Source organism: Neolamprologus multifasciatus, chromosome 6 (genome assembly GCF_963576455.1).
Source record: "Neolamprologus multifasciatus chromosome 6, fNeoMul1.2, whole genome shotgun sequence".
Taxonomy (NCBI): domain Eukaryota; kingdom Metazoa; phylum Chordata; class Actinopteri; order Cichliformes; family Cichlidae; genus Neolamprologus; species Neolamprologus multifasciatus.
In genome coordinates, this window is record NC_140444.1 from 30,056,198 (window position 1) to 30,077,778 (window position 21,581).

The following is a 21,581-nucleotide window of genomic DNA, read 5'->3' on the forward strand; positions in this document are numbered from 1 at the left end:
AGCCTCTTAAAAGTTCCCGCTCCTCCTTCCCTCCCTTGTTCCCACACCGTGTCTATGTGTGCATCTTCTGGTCGAGGTGTATGTGTCCTGTGTTTCCCCCTCACCCTTCACCATTGCACAGCCACAGGAGCACTTATTCCCCCACCTCCACTGTTGAAACGTAGCAGCCAGCAAAACGGCCCGCCGCTCGCCACTCTTAAGACAGGGCCGATGGCTGGGCCGCCGTCCTGTGCACAGCTGCTCTTCTGTCTTCTGCAGCGATGTGGAAACCGCAGACCTCCGACTGTAACTACCTCGGTGCTCCCGAGAGACCACTAACTCATACCAAGCTAACCTACTACATCAGAAGTAGAGCAACTAACTACGAATGAACCACATCTGCTAATTTACAATAACATCATCCTGACCTAATCAGCTGTTACACAATGAATAACTGTTGTAATCAAACCCCGGCTGTCCAAATGACTGCTCACAGTATTTCAGCTGTACGTGTGTGTTTGTGTTTGCCTTTCATATCGATCAATCTACAAGCATTAATCTTTGTTTGTCCGTGGTTTCCTTGTCTTCTTTTCATCCTTTTCTCCTTTCTCGTCATTTCCCACTCTCGTCCCTTTCTGCTTCTTCTTCTCTTCTTTTTGTGTATCCCCCGTCTCTTCAGTACACCTCCAGTATGAGAGCGAAATACCTGGCGACCAACCGACCAGACCAGAACCGACGCTCCGTTCCTAACGACCAACTGGATCCCGCTAGCCGGCCTCACCCCGCTGCCAGACCACAGTCCTCAGTCCACTAAGAAAGCACTTCAGCCACAACACTGCCTGAATCCAGTTCTCACAGCCAACACGGCCCACAGCACCAGAGCTGGGTGCTTTTTTTTCCAGTTCTTTTTCCAGGTCCACTGAATTTAACCAACACTGACCGGTTCATCAGCAGAACTCATCAACCAGATACCACAGCACATGACTGCACTTTTAAAGCTCAACTTCTACTTCTTTCCTACATAAAACCAACATAACTGAAAAAGCAGAAGAGTACATCGTAGAAGATCAATGCTTCTGCTTCTCTTCTTTACAGACACACACACATACACACGCCCAAGCTGCTTAATTCACCACTGCTGCGATGGCTCAGCCCTCATAACCACAATGCACGGACCACAAAAGCCACAGTTTCTTCCTCCCAACTTGCATCTGTTCACTGCCGTCCAGTGAAGGCATCCACGCTGCTGTAACTGCTCAACCGCCCCTGACACACTCACACACAGGCAAGCACACAAACACACACACACACTGTACAGAGCTGTAAATAGTGACCATGTGCTTTATTCTGAGTTCATGAAAAGTAGACTGTTGAATCCTTTACTGGTAACGTGGTGTGCTGTGTGTTTATCATGGAAATGTTTGCTGTATCTCTCATACAAACACACACACGCACACACAAGTAGGAAGATAGTCTAACCAAACACTCATTTGTGTAAATAATAAGCCAGTGAATCAGAAAGCCATGCTTAGATGAACTGTACCACCAGATCCCCATTCTCTCTTTAGCTTAACATTGTCGTCTAAGACTTGAATTGTAAGCTCAAAAAAAAGAAAGAAAAAAAGTGTGCCCGCGTGTCTTTTCCATACTTGTTAACGTGCGCATACGTTTCAGTTACGAGCCAGTAACCCTGTTGTGAAATGACTGCTTTTGAACATTGGGAAAATGGAGTCTGAGACAACGGACATACGGAGGCTCAAACCTGTGCCAAAAAACTGAATAATTCAATGAGGGATGCCTGATTCTGCCCTCATTTCCTACTGCCTCCAGATATCTCGAGAAAGGACGGGGAAAAAAGAAACCTCACACGGAATCTTTTCCCTCCGTCTGTCAACGATAAGGGAAGAGGAGAGACATTTGGAAAAGGGAAGGAGTGCAACGATAGTTGCAACTACACATTTGCCAGGTGCTATGTAAAGCGACTGAGGAGGGACAGAAATGTTTTTGTTACTTTTAATGCTTTTTTTCCTTTTCTTTTTTTTTAAATTCAGGGATTTGTTAAAGAAAAGCAGAGCGGCTTTCTGTGATTACTAAATGTAAATTGTGTCCCGAAGCCAGAAAAACCCCATTCCTGATTGAAAAATATGTTACATCAAAGTTTGTTTTTATCATAAGCTGACATTGATGCTGTGATACTGTGACCAACTGTAGTATTCTGTTTCTTCCTGTGCTTTTATTTTGGTGACCTCAGATTTAACCTTTCAGCGCAGATATTGAATCTTTTATTTTCTTTCTTTCTTTTTCTACCCACAAGCACAAATTCTCTTCAAGGTGACTTTGTGAGATGGAGAAGTAAAACTCACTGCCTGGGTCACTGCCAGTGGCTCTTTTTCCTCCCACTCTGTGTACAGTGTATAAAAAAAATCCAAACACAGTAGTCGTGAACCCGCGTGTGTGTGACATCACTGCGACGTGATTGGCCGTTGCTCTATGTCACTGTTACTCTGTGTGAGTAGTGATTAAGTGACTGGCAAAGCGAGCAAAGGCTGGCCTATCTAGCCTGAGTCATTCCTACACTGACGTTGCACACACGTTAATGGACACACACACACATATACACACTTTGTGCTTTACTGACACACACCTTCCATACATACTGCAGTATTCTTTAAAGCCCATCTTTCCCTACTTTTATCCTGTTTACATTCATATCTAGAGCGATAGTAGCAGCGCGCCCCCCTCCACCATGCTGATAACCCCGTGCATTATGGGTGATGTAGTAGGTAGTAACCGAATTAAAGAGAAACCCCCAATTCTGTAGTCGACCACCCTGAACTCCCGTACGCTGTTGCACCACCCGATCCTGTACAGCATTTTAATACTGTCTTATTAATCGATGACCACTTCTCGTATTAGCGAGACAATCTTACATGTGTGATTTTACTAGGAAGGAAACGTCCATGTTATGGTAACAATGCTACCTATGGTCTAGTACTTTTACAATGTTTTATTGCACCATGGATGCAAACAGTGTTAAGATCTGTGGGACTAGTCACTGATTAATGGCCTTTCATAATGTTTTTAAACTCTTACAGCACTCTTCATATCACATGTCTTCTTCTTCTTCTTTTTTCTTTTTTTTAAGTGTTTCGCTGTCTTGTAAAAATCAGACTTTAAAGATAAAATAATAGCTAGCTGTTTTGTAGGAGAATAAAGGCAAGAGCAGCGTTTTTCCTCTCTTATTAATGGTGAATGACTCTCTGTCTTGCAACTGTTTTAATAAGAATATTACAGTGTCGTCCGCGCACCTGACGCAGTGCTGCGTTTGAAGTTCTGTGCCAGTGCTGTCTGTGATTTGACTGCTCTGGTACAGTATGTCGTGACAGGTGGGAAGAGCCCAGTAGGAGTCAGTAACGAGTGGGCGCTTCTCCGTGTGGTAATTACAGGACTTCAAATGCACGACTGTTCAGATGTGACAGACAAACAATGTTTTCTATGGCTGTTTTTATTTTCTGATGGTTTAACTAAGATATTAATGATATACATGTCAAAACTGTGGTAATGATATCATTCAGCCTGGAATAAATGTTTTAAAAAAAGAAATTAAAGCAACTTTAACCTACTGATGAAGACCGTTGTGTCTGTTTTTTTTTTTTCTTATCACCCTGTTCCCTGAAGGTTTTACCAGGTTTAACACAGATTTGACAAGGTGCTGCAAACATTGACATGACAACATTACACAGTTGCTGCAAATTTCTCTGCTGCACATCCACGATGGAAATCTCCTGTTCCACCACATCGTAAGCTGCTCTATTGGACTGAGACTGCTGACTGCGGAGGCCATTTGAGTGCAGTGAACTTGTCGTTATGTGCGAGAAAACATTTTGAGACATGTGAGCTTTGTGACGTGGGTTGTTTTCATGTTTTTTTCACACTAAATGTCTCAACTTCCTGTTCTTATCTGACAGGAGTGGTGTGGTCTTCTGCCGATGCAGAGATGCTCTTCTGCATACTTGGTTATTTGCGTTACTGTTGCTATTATCGGCTCAAAGCTTTAGGCATTCTCCTCTGCCCTCTGGCATTAACAAGGCGTTTCCACCCAGAGAAATGCCACTCACTGAATATTTTCTCTCTTTAGGACCATTCTTAATAAACCCTACAGATGGTTGTTTGGGAAAATTCAAGTCGATCATCAGTTTCTGAAATACTCAAAGCAGTCCATCTGCTACATTCAAAGTCACTTAAATCACCTTTCTTCCCCATCCCAAGTTTAAACAATCTTAGTGCCTTAATGGACTGATTTGCTGTCGTTTCCTTGACTGATTAGACGTTCCCACTGACGACCAGCTGAACAAGTTTATCTAATTTTTTATCTAAAAGTGACGGATGAGCGTCTTTACTGTAAGGTGATATTGCATATGTTTTAAAAGTGCTGGAAACTCTTCAGTGACAGTGAAATATTGGTTTTACAGCCATTTAATTTTGCAGACTCCATCATTTCATTATTGATGTGATGCTATTTACCAGCATCTTCTCCTGCATCATCAAAATGAATACCAGTACAAATCACATCAAGAGGAAAATAAAAGCGACTGGACCGATGTCAATGAACAGAGAGAGCTACTTCCATTAATCTTGACAGTGTAGATATTACAATAATGAGCGCAGCTGATGCGAAGCTTTAATCTCTATAGAGCTACATTTGCATGGGGAATGATTTGTTTTGTTGCTCTATGACCTCTAGATTCGTACAGATTAAGAGCAGCAGTTTTTACTGATGATTAATGAAACCTAGGAGAATAGTATAAGATACATTTAGCCTAGTATATTAATAAACAGCAAGTTTACACCTCAGTAAGAGGACTGTCATGGCCACGTCTCCACCTAGTGGTTGATAGAGCGTTTTCAGACTTGTGCGCAGAAGTAGCAGCAAGCACGATTCATGCATTCATGAGACTCCAGACGATGCAGATTACTTTGAGCAAGAAGCAGAGACTCTAACAATATCATTGCTACATTTACAAGTTCGGTGTTTTGAGAGAAGTGGCACTGAGATTCTACCATCCATAATAAAATATGCCATGTACAGTTTAGACTTACATACCAAACACGCCGCACGTTTAATGCTTAGACAAAATTCATGAGAAACAAAACTTTCGGCTTACTTTTTATTTTGCAATAATGTCTGGATTCTGGATTAAATAAGGGGAATGATTACTTAATAAGCAGCGCAATTTAATTTGTAATTGCGTTGTTTAAAATTTAATCTTGAGAAAGACAAATGATTTTGGATCTCACAGGCTTGATGGTGGAGCTAAAACCTACAGTGTTAGGCGGATAAAAAGGCGTCCGACCTTGAAAAGCAGTGCAGTTACACATACAGCCAGCAGGTGTCGCTGTCCACTCAGATGAGTGTGAAAGCCCAAAGTGATTTTTATTCACTGGCTAAGTTTTCGTCACAGTCAACACAGCCTGACACTGGTGGGTTCACAGCGGGAGATGTCACACACACACACGACCTGCTAATCTTTGGGTTCTGCCTTTATCTCTTGCAGGCCCTTCTGCATGGCTTGATCAGATAAGAGGACTGTTAGTGTAAATGTGTGAGGGAAATGTCAGAGGGTTATGAGTGCGGAGGAGAGGTCCCGCCAGACAGAAACCCATAGATTCATGAACAAGTAAAAAGGTGAAAGGTCAAAGTGCATTTTTCTTCATAGCTCACAGACTTCTTCAAACAAACGGCAGATATCTTTTCATGTAAGAAGTGGGAGTGTATTTGCATGTGCAAATTTTATCACTCCAACTTGTTTGTGATCGGAGAATTCGACAATAAGCAATTGAGTAAAGAGAACAAACAGCTGATTGATAAAACACTTTTATTAGAACCATACAGTCCAGATACTGGAGAGAGCCTTTCTGCTTCAGGAGCAACAGTTATCATATATACATTCACGTGGGGAGGGACAGGGGGTGGACTTTTATTAATTGCACAAACTTCCTTCAACACACAGAAAGACATCAAGACGACTCAACATGAGTCAATGCTCAAAAACAAAAACATTTTAGAAGCAGTGCAGTCATGCTCCTTCCATTTGCATCAATAACAACCTTTACAAAGAAGTTTTTGTAAAGGACAGGTTGACATTTTGGGGAATCTGATTGTTTTCTTGGAGAATTAAATAAGACTGACATTACATCATACGACAGAGTAGCCAGGCACAAACATTAGAAGAAAGTCATTTCCCCAAAATGTCAGACTGTTCCTTTTAGTCTTTTAATCAAATGACAAATTGCAAACAGCAAAAAAATAAGAGAAAAATGTGAAGTTCTAAAATATATACACCCAAGAATGGGGTTTATATTGAACACTGATTGGAAAAAAAAAAAAAAAAACCACAAAAAAAAAAAAAAAAAAAAAAAACCCCACATTGTTTTAACACTATGGACATGTTTTTTTTTTCCTTCATGATGGGGAAATACAGTCATATACATTCAAGAGATTTTTTACAGCAGAGAAAGAAGAGAGGATGCTCAAAGGAAAGCAGGACAGGCTGCACTATGCAGCAGTTTAGATCCAAATGGGGCCAATTCTATAAAAGTTCTAATGGAGCGGCGCTACTGGTACTGAGCATCTCTCTACATTCAGACTGTGTCATATCTTGCACACAAACTCCAGATAACACTGGTGAAATCAGATCGACACATTGTCCAAATGTGCCCTTTCTCGTGTAGCACGCAGCAGGAGAAAATCCGCCTCAGAGCGTGCAGAAGGCAGCACACATGACTCATCGTGACTACAATAGACTAATACCTGCTCGGCATTCTTCCACAGGCGCAATCACACATCACGCAGACTCTCGTGTTCGTGAACCGGCATGCTAAGGATCAGCCGATCTGACTGCAGCTTCCCTGGGTTATGTCGGCAAAAGTTCAGGCCTTGAGGTGCGTGCCTGAATCATCGCTCCAGGCCTGATAAACTTGAAACTAAAATATCTGAGAGTTTGCTATGAGTAAGCTGGCGTTGGCATTCCCTGTTCTCAGAGGATGAATGCGGTGTTATGATCATAAAATGTGTTATAAATCCATGTAGTCACACCAACATACAGACTTTAAACAGCCCTGTTTGCAGGAGAAAAGCATCTTTGACTTTGACATTTTGAAGGCCTTTTGCATTATTGCAGAGTCAGATAAATAAAATTCATACTGTCGGGGTCAGCAGTGCGAGTATGAAGGCACAATAAGCTGTCAGTTAGCACAGCTCAGCAAAAAAATAAAATAAAATTTAAAAAAAAAAAAAAAAAAAAAAAAAAAAAAAAAAAAGTAAAAAAGATGGAATCCTACAGGATGGATCTGTCCAAAGACAGCAACACTTTCCTCTCAGCGCCTCAAAAAACTGGAAATAACAGTCTACATTTGATCTTGTAAGTTAAAAAAAGAAAGAAAAAAAAGAAATAAGCTACATAAAAAAAATAAATGTCAATCTCCATCAGTTTTCCACGTAAAAGACACGTGACCTTTACACACAGGGTCAGAGTTCAAGTGTCCTAAAAAGCATGTCTTCTAGTTGAGTTGTAGAGAGGCAAACACAAATCTCCCAACTGCCTCGAGACATTCTCCGGAGTCGGGAGCGGGGGACTCGGCAGATATTTACGTTTTCTCCCCCATCGGTCCATCCCTTCCTCCCTCTTTTGTCTCTACATGGGTGTTAAAGTCGCCAGGGGCCGGGGCACCAAGGAGTGTCTGGGTACAGCAGACAATGGACAGACCTAAATCTGAGAGAGAGGAGGGAAATGAGTGTGACAATGCCTGGAAGCTGCCAACTGGGGATTTCAAAATAAGGCCGTGGATACAATCAGTCACACACACACACACACACACACACACACACACACACGCACACAGACAGAGGACAAAGCCAGGAAACTTGTAGTAGTAAAACATGCACCACAAGTGCTTACATAAAGCTTACTACACATGTACTAAACTATATTTGAAAGCAGACTGCCAAAGCAGCTGTGGGACTACGATGAAGAGATTTAAAAAAATAAAATGAATAAAATAAACTACTGCAGGCTTTACTGATTTTCTATTCCCCTCCATTAGCTGCCAGTAGCTCACAGTGAGCTTATCTCATTAGCTCCCAACATCTAGGCACACTGCCATCAGCGCCTGCTAACAAAGTAGATAAATAAAGAGAATTACCTCAATTCAATACACAACAATATAATTACTGGCCAAAGAGCCAAGGGAGGGGGGAAAGAAGGGAAGGAATCCCCTTAATGTCAGGAAGCGTGTTCTCCAGCCTTTTGTTTTGCTTTGCTTGGATGTGCTATGGTCCTTGAACTGTAAATAATCACAGTGAAGGTGACCTTTTGTTTTTTACTTACTATTTTGTAGTCACTATTTTAGAGATCAAACAATTACACCGTTGTGTCCTGTGCTCAACATTACATAAGGAAACTAAACTACTAAACTGCCAACACCGTTGTCAATCACTTCCAGAGCCAAGTGTAAAGTATGGTAGAGGGGATTATGGTGTGGGGTTGTTTTTCAGGAGTTGGGCTTGGCCAAGTCTTTCCAGTGAAAGGAACTCTTAACCCTCATAATGTCCTCCCGATTTCCATACAACTGGGGTGATCAGGGGTCAAAACTGTCCCCGCTTCATTTGAGTGTTTTTTAAAGTATAAAGTATAAATTGTCAATCAATTCAGTGTTACACCTTAGTTTTACTTAAGACCAACACATTAACACAAAATTTACCCAACATTTTACATTTTAGGGCCACCACACCTTGTTTACAAAAAATACACCCTGTTTTTTAAGCGAAAATAAAACAAGAAAATTAAATATTTAATTGTTTAGATAATTTTGACTAACTACAGAGTGCTGTATGTTGAACTTTAGTGAGAATTTTTTTTTTGAACCATTTAAATTTTTTAAATGGCAGCACATAATCACACCTGTGGTCCTCAGGGGTCAAAAATGTCCCCACTTCATTTGACTGTTTTTTAAAGTATAAAGTATAAATTGTCAATCAATTCAGTGTTACATCTTAGTTTTACTTAAGACCAACACATTAACACAAAATTTACCCAACATTTTACATTTTAGGGCCACCACACCTTGTTTACATAAAGTACACTGTGTTTTCGAGTGGAAATAAAACAAGAAAATAAAATATTTAATTGTTTAGATAATTTTGACTATTTGTCTAACTAAAGAGTGCTGTATGTTGAACTTTAGTGAGAAAGTTTTTTTTCAAGCGTTTATAAATTTTAAATGGCAGCACATAATCACACCTGTGGTCCTCAGGGGTCAAAAATGTCCCCACTTCATTTGAGTGTTTTTTAAAATATAAAGTATAAATTGTCAATCAATTCAGTGTTACACCTTAGTTTTATTTAAGACCAACACATTAACACAAAATTTACCCAACATTTTACATTTTAGGGCCACCACACCTTGTTTACATAAAGTACACTGTGTTTTTGAGCAAAAACAAATTGAGAAAATAAAATATTTAAATGTTCAAATTATTTTGACTATCTGAATAACTACAGAGTGCTGTATGTTGAACTTTAGTGAGAAAGTTTTTTTTGAACCATTTATAAATTTTATATGGCAGCACATAATCACACCTGTGGTCCTCAGGGGTCAAAAATGTCCCCATCTGGTTTGATTGATACTTAATTAATATGAAGTGGATTTTTTCCCCCACTTTTAATTAAAACTTAATTCAAACATTTTTAAACATTTTTTTTTATTCCATTTCAAATTTAAGTCTGATAAAAACCTCATAAAAATGATTTTTTTTCTTTGTTTTTGGGTAAAAAATAAATTAAATCATCAGTTATTGTGATTATCGTTTCACAACCAGAGTCGGCTGCTTTAACAGATGATCACAGACGTGTTTATGTCAAAGTTAATTTAGAAAGCTGTTTTTAAACTACTTAAAGTTTTTTACTGGCAGCAAATAATCACATCTGTTGTCCTCTGGGCTCAAAAATGACCCCGTTTGCTTTGACTGTTTATAAAGCAAGAAGTATAAAATATCATCCATCTCTGTGTTTCAAGGTTTTATTCAACTTTATTCCAACTCATTACCTGACAGTTTTCTATATTTTGGCATGATAGGACAGCAGGGCATGAGTCTGAGTGAACACATGAGAGCCTGAAGCAAGAACAAAGGTGTGTCCATGTTTTACCCAAGTGCAGGAGGAAGCTCAGATTTATTCCTCTGCACTGGTCCTATCAGGAGGAAGCTCAGGTTTATTCCTCTGCACTGGTCCCATCATGGACAGCTTTCTTTCTGCAGTTGCAGGCCAAGGGTCATATACAGTAAACAAGTTGTTACAGGTGATTGTTTTCTTTTGGAAACCTTCTGCAATGTTAGGGACAACTCGCGTGTCCTGACTGCAGGAGACGGTTTGCCATCGTACACTAGCATGTTCCATGTACAGCTGGACCTGCATCACATGCTGCCCATGTTTTTATCTCATCCCTGGTTTACTTGGATGTTCTGTTGGACAGAGTCCTCTGAAGGGGACTTGGTGCTCATACAGTCACATCAGTACCAGGGTCTGACATCACAGCAGGAGACACGCCCACTTGCTCCATACACCTCAAATGGGAGCACGTTTGTGTCATGAACGATGATCATCTATTGTGTCTTTATCAAGAAATTATATCCTTTTTGTGCTTCTATGATTAATCTTGTGTCACCTTTAAAACTACTCTACCAGACTCAGGATGTCATAAACTGGCCGTAGCGACTCTACTGGATGCTCGGCAGTAAGAATCAACACACCCACATACGCCTACAGCTGCATTCGATCCATTTTTCTTCCTCTCTCGTTGTCCCTCCTTGTTCGTCATTGAGTTGGCTGTAGAGCAGGTCATCTGCTGATTGGATGGTTGTTGGTTCAATCTCTGTGTGCTCTAGTCTGGAGTTCTTACCAAGGTGTCCTTGGGCAAGTTACTGAACCCCAACTTGGTCTCTGATGCATCCATTGGCATGTAAACGTTCAAAGGCAGAATACAAGCAGAATACACTGTGTGTAATGCTTTCAGTACTCGAGTAGAAAAGTAACTGAAGGAGTATGGGACCTGGCACATGTGCTTGGACTGTGGTAGATCGTCTTTCTCTGAGGCCCATGAGAGAGTCATGCATCGTCTGACACTGGGAAGATAGAAGACCAGATCAATGTTTCCTCACATTACTGTAAATACTCCTCTGTCTCAGCTGACTCCTCTTTCCTGCTTGATTCTTTGTCTTCATCATAATTAAAATAGAAGATGTGCAGTCCTCTGACACATCTTCTATTTCAGTTTCACATCCTGAAAATTCAAGAAACTTCAAGAAGCCCAGTCACTTTCTTTCCAAGCTCCTCAGACTACCAAGCCCTGGAGGCCTGAGAACCTACTTGAACATAGTTCAGATTCTTCATCACTTTCCTTCACTTCATAGTCTTCTTCCACTTCTGCAGGTGGGTGATGTGCTTTTTCAGAGAAAGGTTAACATGTGCTCTAAATATTGGCTATATTTTCATTATCTTCTAACCCTGGATCTTCCTGAACATTGATTCTCCCTCCTCATTATACTAGAGGACAATATGTGCTTTGGCCTGCTGCTCATTGCTTTGCACAACATGGTAAAAAAATGTATGCTCATCAAAGTATGCAAATCTCTAGTGCAATGGAGGCTTGTGAGCTACTTTCTGTGTATGTATTATTGTAGGGTCGACCTTACAATACCAAGCACTTTGATGCGACTGTTGTTGTGATTCGGTGCTGTGTAAATAAACTTTCATTGAATATAGAGCACCTGCCTCCTCATTGTGCTGCCTGTTGTTGTTGTTGTTTTGGTTGTTATGACCAGTGCTTGACCCCACACATCAGTGATCCAAGATCAAAGATGTTTGAAAGCAGTGTGTTGTGAAAATACGGCCCTTTGCAACACTTTGTACTTTGGGGTCATTTTTGACCCCTGAGGACAGCAGCTGTTATAAAATCCAATAAAAACCCCATAAATAAATCAAATTACTTAAAACTTATTCCAATCACGCATAGTATAGTAATGAATAACTTCTGTTATTTTCAGACCATTTAATGAATAAAAAACACATTTTTGATAGCAAAAGATTTCTTTAGAGGACAAAAATGACCCGTGGACATCACAAGGGTTAATGCTTCAACATACCAAGAGATTTTTGGATAATTCTGTCCTCCCAACTTTGTGGGAACCGTTTGGGGATGACCCCTAACATTATTGCGCACCAGTATACAAAACGAGGTCCATAAAGATGTGGATGAGTGAGGTTGGTGTGGAAGAACTTGACTGGCCTGCACAGAGTTCTGACCTTAACCTGATAAAACACTTCTGGGATGAAAAGGATGCGAGCCAGGCCTCATCCAACATCAGGATCTGACCTCACAAATGAGATTCTGGAAGAATGATCAAAGATTCCCATAAACGCACTCTTATGCTTTGCGGAAAGTTTTCCCAGAAGAGTTGGAGCTGTTAATATGATGTGCTGACATAATAATCCCTCATGTACGTGTGTGTGAGAAGGCAGACAAGCGAATGTTTTTGACAACATACGGTCACACGTTGACACAGAAGATTTACCTGGTGGGATCTTCTTCTATAGTAAACGGGCCTTTCACGTTCACAGTGTTCCTGCTGTTGTCCACTGTGCCATAGCTGAGCGTGACCTGATGGAAGGGCGACATGTATGAGGCTTGTTAGTTTCTTGTCTGTGAGCAAAAGCCAACAAGGCAAAGTTTGTGAAACTGAGCAAAAGGGAGAGATCCTCAAATTCTGATGCAGATCTTAATCACGCTCTTTAAAACTGACTGAGTTTGTGCAAGATGTCTCCTCATCTGCCCTTTTAGTTTCTTTGGCGTCACAATGAGTCTTTGTGTGGACGTGTGTACCTGGTTGTGTATGTCTGACACCAGTCCCAGATTCTCCAGGTGGGAGTGAAACAGCCCTGAGCGGATGAGGCTCACGCCGAGCAGCGCCTCCACGATGTAACCAACCGTGCAGTCGTCGGGGAGGCGGATGTGCTCAGCTGTGGTCATGAAAGTGCCATCGCTAGAACAGAGAAGGAAAGAATCAGTAAATGAGACCTGCAGCTGAAACGGTGCCAAGAAAATAAATTAATTTATAAAAAAAAAAAAAAAAAAATAATAATAATAATAATAATAATTCATCTTAAGTGAGGGCTTACCTTGCCCAAGGTTTCATCTTCAGGGAGAGGCCACGGCTCAGACAGAACCCCGCTCCTCCGGTGGCAAACCAGAAACGCACTTGCTTCTACAAACAAACACACAGCATGAATATAAATGGTCTGTCCACTTTGTTTTGTTGTGCAGCGTCCACAAATCTCTTTTGTAAATTTCTGCATGTCGATAAACAATCTTATTACCATTGTGTGATAATCAATTGTTTCAGCTTCATGTGTTTATTCTAGAGTAGCTTTGCATGTCCCAGTGTCTGAAACAAGCTGTTGTCGCTGCCTTCCAACTAACTTTAAACTAGCTTTATTCTTATTGGTTGCCCCTCTCAAACAGCTAGTGGAAGGGGCTGCTGTACGGTGGCCCTGATCAGTCAAACACTTACAACACCAGCAAATAGGCAAGATAAAAGCTAACAAACCCCCACAAAACACAACTGAAGTGTTTTTGGGGAGACGATAACATGAGAACAGCTGGGGAAGTGACAAGCTAACAGTATCCGGCTAATTACAAACATATTGACACTATTATATGAATCATGCAATTTAAAAAAACCAAAAAAAAAAACCCCAACCCCCCCCCCCCCCCCCCCCCCCCCCCCCCCCCCCCCCCCCCCCCCCCCCCCCCCCCCCCCCCCCACACACACACAGTATCTTTTTCTCCCTGAAAACACTGATGAATCCTCCACCTTAAGCGTGTCTCAGTGTGACCCTTCCCATGTTTTGGTTTCTGTCACTTCCGCAGCTGTTCCATCACGTTACTGCGAGATCGTTTTTTCTACTTCTTTTGTGTTTCATTTAACTCCTGTTGCGTTTAGTGCGCTTTTGCCGGTGTTTTCTTATCTTACAGTCTGTTTGACCTCTTGGGGCCACCGTACTCCCGTCCGTCTGTGACGCCAGGAGTAGAAAGAAAGAAAAAATGTGAGAGAAGGAGGAACAAAAAGGTGCAAGCCTGCATAGTTACAAACCTAAAACATTCAATATTTCAATTTTAAGGTAAAACTGTTCTACAAAATCATGCCAAATTACCATTTCGTCAGTGCCGGGCCTCTCCGTGGCCTCTATCGGTCGCTCGAGGCTGGGCCGCCCAATGTAAACGTCCTGTGTGTGGCTGTACTGAGATAAGAGTTTCAGCAGGGAGCCTGTGTTCAGGTAGTTATCGTCATCAACGTGACAGAACCACCTGCGACATAACAATGCTGTGGGTTAGTAAACTGTGTATGTGGGTGTGTAGTGCACAGTGTGGTGTGGGTTGCGCCTTACTTCTTCCCAGAGCTGATAAAAGCGTCATACTCCAGAGACATTTTACAGGACAGCGCCTGACGATTGTGTGCCTGCGAGCAGTTGGTGTTGATCAGGTGAGCTCCTGATGATCAATAAGAAGCAGAAATCAATGATCAAGGCAGCCTCGACTTAAGCAGTGGAGCTGTTTAAGTATTGGATTTCATTATATCCTGACTGCTTCAAAACACTTATAAAAACACCCCAATTACACATTTCTGCACTGTGTATTACCATGAGAAGAATAACTGATTGAAAGTTGAACAATTCCATGAGTAAGAGGAGGAAAGGCCTGTTGATTAAACTGAAGTGACTTCCTGCACTTTATGGAAACATTACTGCCCAGTCAGCAGCCTGGTCCCTGATTTCCTGCCTCGCACACTGTAGATAAGACTGCAGCTACTCAGCAAAACTGCTGTGTGTGTGTGTGTATATGTGTGTGTCTCTCACCTATTCTTTTCCTCAGCTTCTCATCCTCTCCATCAGTGAACACGTATGTCTGTGGGACAAAGAAAAAAAGAAAAAAACAAAAACATGACGGCGGTCATATTATTTCAGTAATCTTTCCCGAGTAGCACAGAAAGAAAAACAGCAACCACGCAGGTGATGACTGCATCAGCATTTCACACATCACATTTGTGATTTCAGGTGAGGCTCATCCCGTTTCCACGAAGCAGCAGTAAGCAGCACCGACGCTGTGCTGACTGAGCGCCAGGCCAAAGGTAAACCTCCCGTCTATCAGCAGCGCAGCAGCTGGCTTCGACCCCCCTCGCTGCGCGTCTGTGTGAGCGTTAATGTGGTGAGTGACAGGGTTGAGGGTCACTGTGCACTCAGGAAGCTGTGCAGACCTCGTAACCCTCCACAGGAAGTTAAAAAAAAACAAACAAAAAACCCCAAACATACACGTCTCTAAATAGTCTGTTGTTTTGGCTTTTTTTGTTCCAGGACAATGTGTTTGAAATGAAACAATCGCAGGTATAATGTGCTCACTGTTGGGAGTAATTCTGAATCCGTTTATAGGTCCTGAGGGGGAAAAAATTTTTTTTTTCTAAATATTGTCATATTTAGTCCCCGCATATGTTCAGGGGTAGAAGTAATGATGTGATCCCCTGCTGAATTTGTAAGTGAGCAAACTTACAAATTCAGCAGGGGATCACATCATTAGTTCCCCCATTGCATCAGGCCGTTTAGACAAGATATCTGATGATTTTACATCCTGTCAGCTCAGTCCAGCATAAAAGCAGTTAAAGTGTTAAAGAGCCAACTGATGGAAAAAACTGAAACCGCCCAAAAAGAAAAACAAGGGCGTATAGAGCTAAACGCTAACACCTAAATGTTAAATTGCTTGTTGTGCTAATATGTTAAAACTAAATACAGACTGGGTCTGAAAAGGGACATTCTTTCTCATGGCCGGCAGGGGGCGACTCTATTGAATAGAAGTCCATGAAAATCACCCAATTTCTCAATATCAAATTTAGGGTAAACAAGTGTGGCAAGTGCAAGTAGCTAATACATAAGGTCATCACTGTACTTGGCAGACAGTTTGTTTCAGGAATCTCAGATTGAGTGGATTTAATCTGTCTCTCCGTTTTTCTTTCATTGTTGTTCATAAAGAGAATTCTTCATGGTTCGTTTATGACTTTATTGTCTATGTTCGAGTGAGGCGTTAGAAACTTAAAATCTGAACTCCCCAAAACTCCTACATAGAACAAAAAGATTCTACTGCATTTTTTTTTTTTTGGTATGTTTGAGATTTTTTGATATAAGAAAAAAAAGAAAAGAAAAGAGCTCAAAAACGAAAAAAAACAAAACAAACAAAAACAAAACAGACAACACAACAGCAAGGGCTAAAACGGTTGTCCTTGAAGTCTACAGAACCTCCACAAAAGTTGCCAAGAAGTTTCTTGCTCTGCCAGCGGATAGATCAACACTTGATGCGAGAGGATGCTGCGGTCCAGACCTGGCAGCAGGGCAGGGCAGATGTCCAAAGTCTGCTACAACCTCCAGCCACAAACTGAATGCAAATGACTTCCTAGGACACTAAATGGCAAAACCCATCATAGCACTGCGTTGTGTCCCCTCCAAAAATCTATCATGTACTGCACTTTTTTCATTTGACAAAATAAATTCAAGTCTTTGCATCTTATAGGCTCTTTGTTTCCAGGCTCTTTCCTTGTTCTTGAGTCAGTTTATTCCCTCCTGACATGCAGCATGAATATATCAATAAATCTTTGCTTTAAGTACTACGTGATCAAGAGAGTAAACGTGACTAACCCCCCCAAAAAAACAAAACGCAACACTCCAGCCAGCTGTGAGATTCTGTCAGTCTTTTTTTCCCACTCTGAGCCTCTTAAGCCCCCAGAGCAGAGTCAGCTTCTGCATCAGAACGCCTGCGTAAGAGTGTTCTAGGACAAACCAGTGCACGCCGGAGCCAGTCTAAGAAGGCAGCAGCGCGGGGGGAGGAGGAGAAAATGTGGACCTTTTTTGCTTTTGGGGGGGGGGGGGGGGGTAGGTTGCCAGGAGTTGGGCTGGCAACCCAGGGAGAAAAAAAAAAAAAAAAAAAAAAAAAAAAAAAGCAGCAAAAGCCAGTCAGTGTGTGTGGTGGAGTGCGTGCGTGTTTATCCTCGTGATCAGACACGTTTGTAACTTCCCATGAGAAATCCTTCGAGTTCCCAGGGCATGTGTGCGTTTGTGAAGGTCTGACTGTGCGTGTGCGCGTTTCCATTACTCAGCAACCTTACAGTACAGAGGTGTGTCTGGGAAACAGGTAGGGTTACAAACACCTGACTGTGAGAGCTAATGCATGATTATGCCCCACATACACACGCCGATTTCCTTCCACATAAACTGTATTTACATGTCAACAGTCTGGGTGTAGCACTGAACTCGAATGAGCTTCATCCCCTCAAACACTGAGGTTTAAATGGAAATCAGAATGACCGCCGCACGATCCGCAGTCACGTCTGCCTTTGATTACGAGCTTTGAAGCTGCTGGGTGCACTCGACCGCTGGCCCATGTGTTTTATAGCAACGGATTCATCCTTGACTCACTCACCACCGCGCCTCAGACCAAAAAGCTGTCTGCTCGTCCTGTTTGATCTTAAATATTTATCTGTGAGGCACTGAAACTCCTCCTGTACCAGCCTCTCCCTAAAACTCCAGCACTTCTAAATCCTCATTACAGGACTAATGTTTAAAAAGGAAACTGTAGTGATCGGTCAATTCATTAATGACTCATTTGGGAGAAAGTTCAAAAGTATTTTGTAGTCGTTGTCTTTTTTTTCTTTTTTTTTTTTTTAAATAGACACAATTACGAAAAATCTTCTAAATCCTCATCACAGGACTAATGTTTAAAAAAGAAAAAAAATGAAAAAAAGGAGAAAAAAAGGAAACTGTAGTGATCGGCCAATTCATTAATGACTCATTTGGAAGAAAGTTGAAAAATATTTTGTAGTCGTTCTCTTTTCTTTCTTTCTTTTTTAAAAAAAATAAAATAAAAAATAGACACAATTACAAAAATCCGAAGACTGATTGTTTTCAGAACATGAAAATGATTAGTTGATGATTAGCCCTGTGCACACAGTCTGAGTGAAAACATTTATAGCACAAGAGGAAAAAAAAAATCTTGTTCGGGTAGCTTGAGGTTAAAATTCAGCTACAGGCAGTTTCATGTTGAATCCTGATGATAATTTGAAATAATTCATCCCAGAAGACCTCTAAAAAAATCTGCAAAGTTAGTTGTCTTCCTCCCCTTAAGCCCCGACCAGTCAAGGCAGAATGTGGAGGTTTCTTCCTGTTAAAAATGGGAGTTTTTCCTTCCCAAGGTCGCCAAAGTACTTGCTTATAGGGGTTGGTGTTTGTTCTGTTTTCTCTCTATTACTGTAAGATTTTTACCTTACAAAGTAAGGCGAGGCAGCTGTTGTTGTGATTTGGTGCTATATAAATAAAATCGATGAGAGTGATACCATGCACAGCTCTTTCATGTCATTGTTATCGCAGAGACAAAGAAAAAAAATGATCTGAATTGTCAAGTTGATTTCCTCACTTGGCTCATGTCCTTAGGCCTGCCTGTACCTGTATCGTGTCAACACATTAGCAGCAGTGTGATCAGCCTGTTTGCCCTCTGATCTCCATCTCATACATTACAAAAGGACCCATCTCCGTTTTACAGCTCCCTGCCTGGAGCATCAAAGAGCCGTGAGTGTGGTTCAGGGCAGCACTGATAATCTGGGTTACAGAGGCATTTTCCCGGTGGGCCGAATGTAAAGGATTCATGTAAAATGAATGGCTACTTTGACCATGAGCAACTACTAATAACTAAAGCTTGGCTTTTAATTGTCACGTGCTGTGTGGGCCGCCTAGACACAAATTTCCAGGGCCATGTTATTTTGTCCCAGTCCAGCCTGTCCCGGACTCACATAAAGACTTGGGATGTAAATGGGAATCGCACCCTTCGGTGTATGAAACCTTTAGGACACGCCTTCCCCAATTGTGCCTTTAGTGAGTTGACCTGAAACTAAAGGGTGCTAGAAACAAGTATACAGACTACCGAAGGGCTGAAACCGAAGTGCTTAAAAACCAAATCTTGTGCGTCATGATGTGAAGAGAAGCTGGCCCGTTTCTGAGTAACAGGTGGGCCATCAAACTTACCTGTGGCATGTTCCTGGAGATCCAGGTGTCCAAAAGAAGCTCCAGTCTCTGCCGGTGATACCTGCCGGTGGTTTTCACCGCTATGAACAGATCAGCCGGGGAGAGACGCTCCACCGGACCGGTTGGATCGCTGCTCCGCGGGGGGCCGCTCACCGCTCTTCTCTCCCGGGTCAGTTTGCTGAAATACGCTGAGAAAACTTTTCCGCTCGTACCCGCGGCTGGAAGCTCCTCCGGGACTCTGCAGCTTGGGTGTCCGCCAGTCACTACCAGCATCCCGGTCACTAGCAGACAGGTGACCGCGGCGGCAGCAGCGCGAGGTCCCGCGGAGCCAAGGAGGCCTTTTGATACCCACACAGGTTTCCACATCGTGGCTGCGTGGACGCTTTTAGAGTGAGAAAGTTTCTGAGAGCGCTTGTCTCCGGATTACAGCATTTCCACTGTAGTACACAAATCACGGCCGTCCCGCGTGTCTCCTTCAGTGGATGACCTCCCACTGAGTGGCTTGCAGCTGTGTTTAACACAGAAGTTATCCACCAGTGGGCGGGACTGTTTTAGGTCCGGTTTGCATCCAGTGGCAGATTTGAGCGTTTAGTGTGGGCGGAGATCCAGCAAAGAAGCAGGGAAAGTCCGCTGCTGAATACACTTTAAAGGGACAGCTCACCCCAGCGTCCAATATACATAGTTTTCCATTGGCCTGTACGTATGTGTATACAGGGGTGAACTGTCTCTTTAAAAGACAAACTTTCTCAAGTTCCCTAAAAATCTTTTGGGACTTTGTCTTGAATAAAGATGCAACCAGTGTGATCAGCTGCAGAAGAAAAACAACTCATGTAACCCCCCCCCCAATAATTTAGAGCAGGGGTAGGCAACTCCAGGCCTCGAGTGCTGGTGTCCTGCAGGTTTTAGATTGCACCCTGGGTTAACACACCTGAATCAAATGGTTAGTTCATTACCAGGCCTCTGGAGAACTTCAAGAAATGCTGAGGAGTCCTTTAGCCCTTTAAATCAGCTGTGATGGATCATGGACACATCTAAAACCATCAGGACACCCGAGGCCTGGAGTTGCCTTCCCCTGATTTAGAGGAACAATATCCCTGCTCCAAATATTTCATTAAATGTATTTTTTAACTTTATTGGCCATTTGCTGTGTTCCATTTTAAATTTCATACTTGTCCTTTTACAGCCTATTTGGCATTTCTCCAATTTCTGAGCAGAGGGGCAGAGTATCACTTACTGTTCCTACACAAAGCAGTCTTTTTGTGTTGCTTATCTGCTTAGCCAATTTAATTTCAAACTTATATATAACTTCTTATTTCATAGTGTAATCTTCACATGCTTTATCAAAGGTACAGTCTGTTGATTCAGCCGCTAATTATTTTCACAGTATTTATGTCTTTAGGGAATCGCTAAGCTTCGCTCAGCTCAGCTCATAGCTGACTCGCTAGCAACATGGCCTCTCCAAGAACCTTGGAGTCGTTTTTGACCAGGATGTGTGCTTCAATGCGCATATTAAACAAATATGTAGGACTGCTTTCTTCCATTTGTGCAATATCTCCAAAATGAGAAACATCCTTCTCAGAGTGATGCTGAAAAACTAGTTCATGCATTTATTACTTCTATGCTGGACTACTGTAATTTGTTATTATCAACATGACCAAAAACTCCCTGAAAGAGTGCTGACAGGGACTAGAAAGACAGAGCATATTTCTCCTATATTGGTTTCTCTTCATTGGGTTCCTGCCAAATCCAGAATCTAATTTAAAATCCTACTCCTCACATACAAGGAATATCAGGCCCCATCTTATCTTGATTATAGTATTGTATCACTATTGTATCACTCATTAGAGCTCTAGGTTCTCAGACTGCAGGCCTACTTGTTGTTCCTAGAGTATTTAAAAGTAGAATGAGAGGCAGAGCCTTCGGCTTTCAGGCCCCTCTTTTGTGGAACCAGCTTCCAATTTGGATTCGAGAGACAGACAATGTCTCTACTTATGCTGCAATAGTTCAAGGCTGCTGGGGGATTCCCATGATACACTGAGTGTTACTTCTTCAGTGATCCTTTTTGCTCACTATTTAACTATTTGTTATAATTAATCTCTGGCTCTCTTCCACAGCATGTCTTTGTCCTGTCTTCTTCCATTCACCTCCAGTAGGTCACGGCAGATGCCAGCATATGACCCCCTATAATCAAGCGCTTTGGCAGCAGTGGAAAGGAAAAACTCCCTTTTAACAGGAAGAAAGCTTCACCAGAACCAGGCTCAGGGACAGCTAGCAAAAGCAAAGCCATCTGTGCTTCTAGAACCAACCAGTCCCAATTAACAGGTTTCTTCCTGTTAAATGGGAGTTTTCCTTCTCACTGTCTCCAAGCATTTTCTCGTAGGGGGTCATCCGATTGTTGAGGCTTTCTCTGTATTATTGTAGGGTCTGCCGTGA

General features: G+C 42.0%; 2 protein-coding genes and 1 long non-coding RNA gene across 7 annotated transcripts in view; 2 read left to right on the forward strand and 1 right to left on the reverse strand.

Annotated features, from left to right (window-relative positions):
• Positions 1-7,260, forward strand: part of ttyh3b (tweety family member 3b) — a 32,430-nt gene extending 25,170 nt beyond the window's left edge. For all 4 annotated transcript variants that reach the window (XM_085161639.1, XM_085161638.1, XM_085161641.1 and 1 more), the window contains one exon: positions 659-7,260. In XM_085161639.1, the coding sequence (XP_085017765.1) occupies positions 659-793 (135 nt within the window). In that variant the 3' untranslated portion in view covers positions 794-7,260. The remainder of the gene's footprint in view (positions 1-658) is intronic.
• LOC146517286 (uncharacterized) overlaps positions 1-21,581 on the forward strand; it is an 85,685-nt gene that overhangs the window by 56,835 nt on the left and 7,269 nt on the right. The gene's annotated exons all lie outside the window — the stretch shown is intronic.
• On the reverse strand, positions 5,842-19,698 carry LOC146517291 (beta-1,3-N-acetylglucosaminyltransferase lunatic fringe-like). Of its 2 annotated transcripts, XM_085161646.1 has the most exons (9): positions 19,149-19,698; positions 14,949-14,997; positions 14,481-14,583; positions 14,247-14,400; positions 13,212-13,297; positions 12,916-13,075; positions 12,608-12,693; positions 12,339-12,423; positions 5,842-7,751 (listed from the first exon to the last, which is right to left on the reverse strand). In XM_085161646.1, exons 1-8 carry the CDS (start codon positions 19,512-19,514, stop codon positions 12,387-12,389), a joined length of 1,041 nt encoding a protein of 346 aa, XP_085017772.1. In that variant the 5' UTR covers positions 19,515-19,698; the 3' UTR covers positions 5,842-7,751; positions 12,339-12,386. The 2 variants fall into 2 exon arrangements, with proteins under 2 accessions (XP_085017772.1, XP_085017771.1); XM_085161645.1 differs by lacking the exon at positions 12,339-12,423 and having other exon boundaries at positions 19,149-19,697.

Excerpts from the sequence above, each read along its gene's own strand:
- LOC146517291 (XM_085161645.1), bottom strand. The coding sequence starts at position 19,514 with ATGTGGAAACCTGTGTGGGTATCAAAAGGCCTCCTTGGCTCCGCGGGA. Across the intron at positions 14,998-19,148 it reads TCTCCAGGAACATGCCACAG|ACATACGTGTTCACTGATGG; the intron begins GTAAGTTTGATG and ends TTTGTCCCACAG. Across the intron at positions 14,401-14,480 it reads TTTATCAGCTCTGGGAAGAA|GTGGTTCTGTCACGTTGATG; the intron begins GTAAGGCGCAAC and ends GTTATGTCGCAG.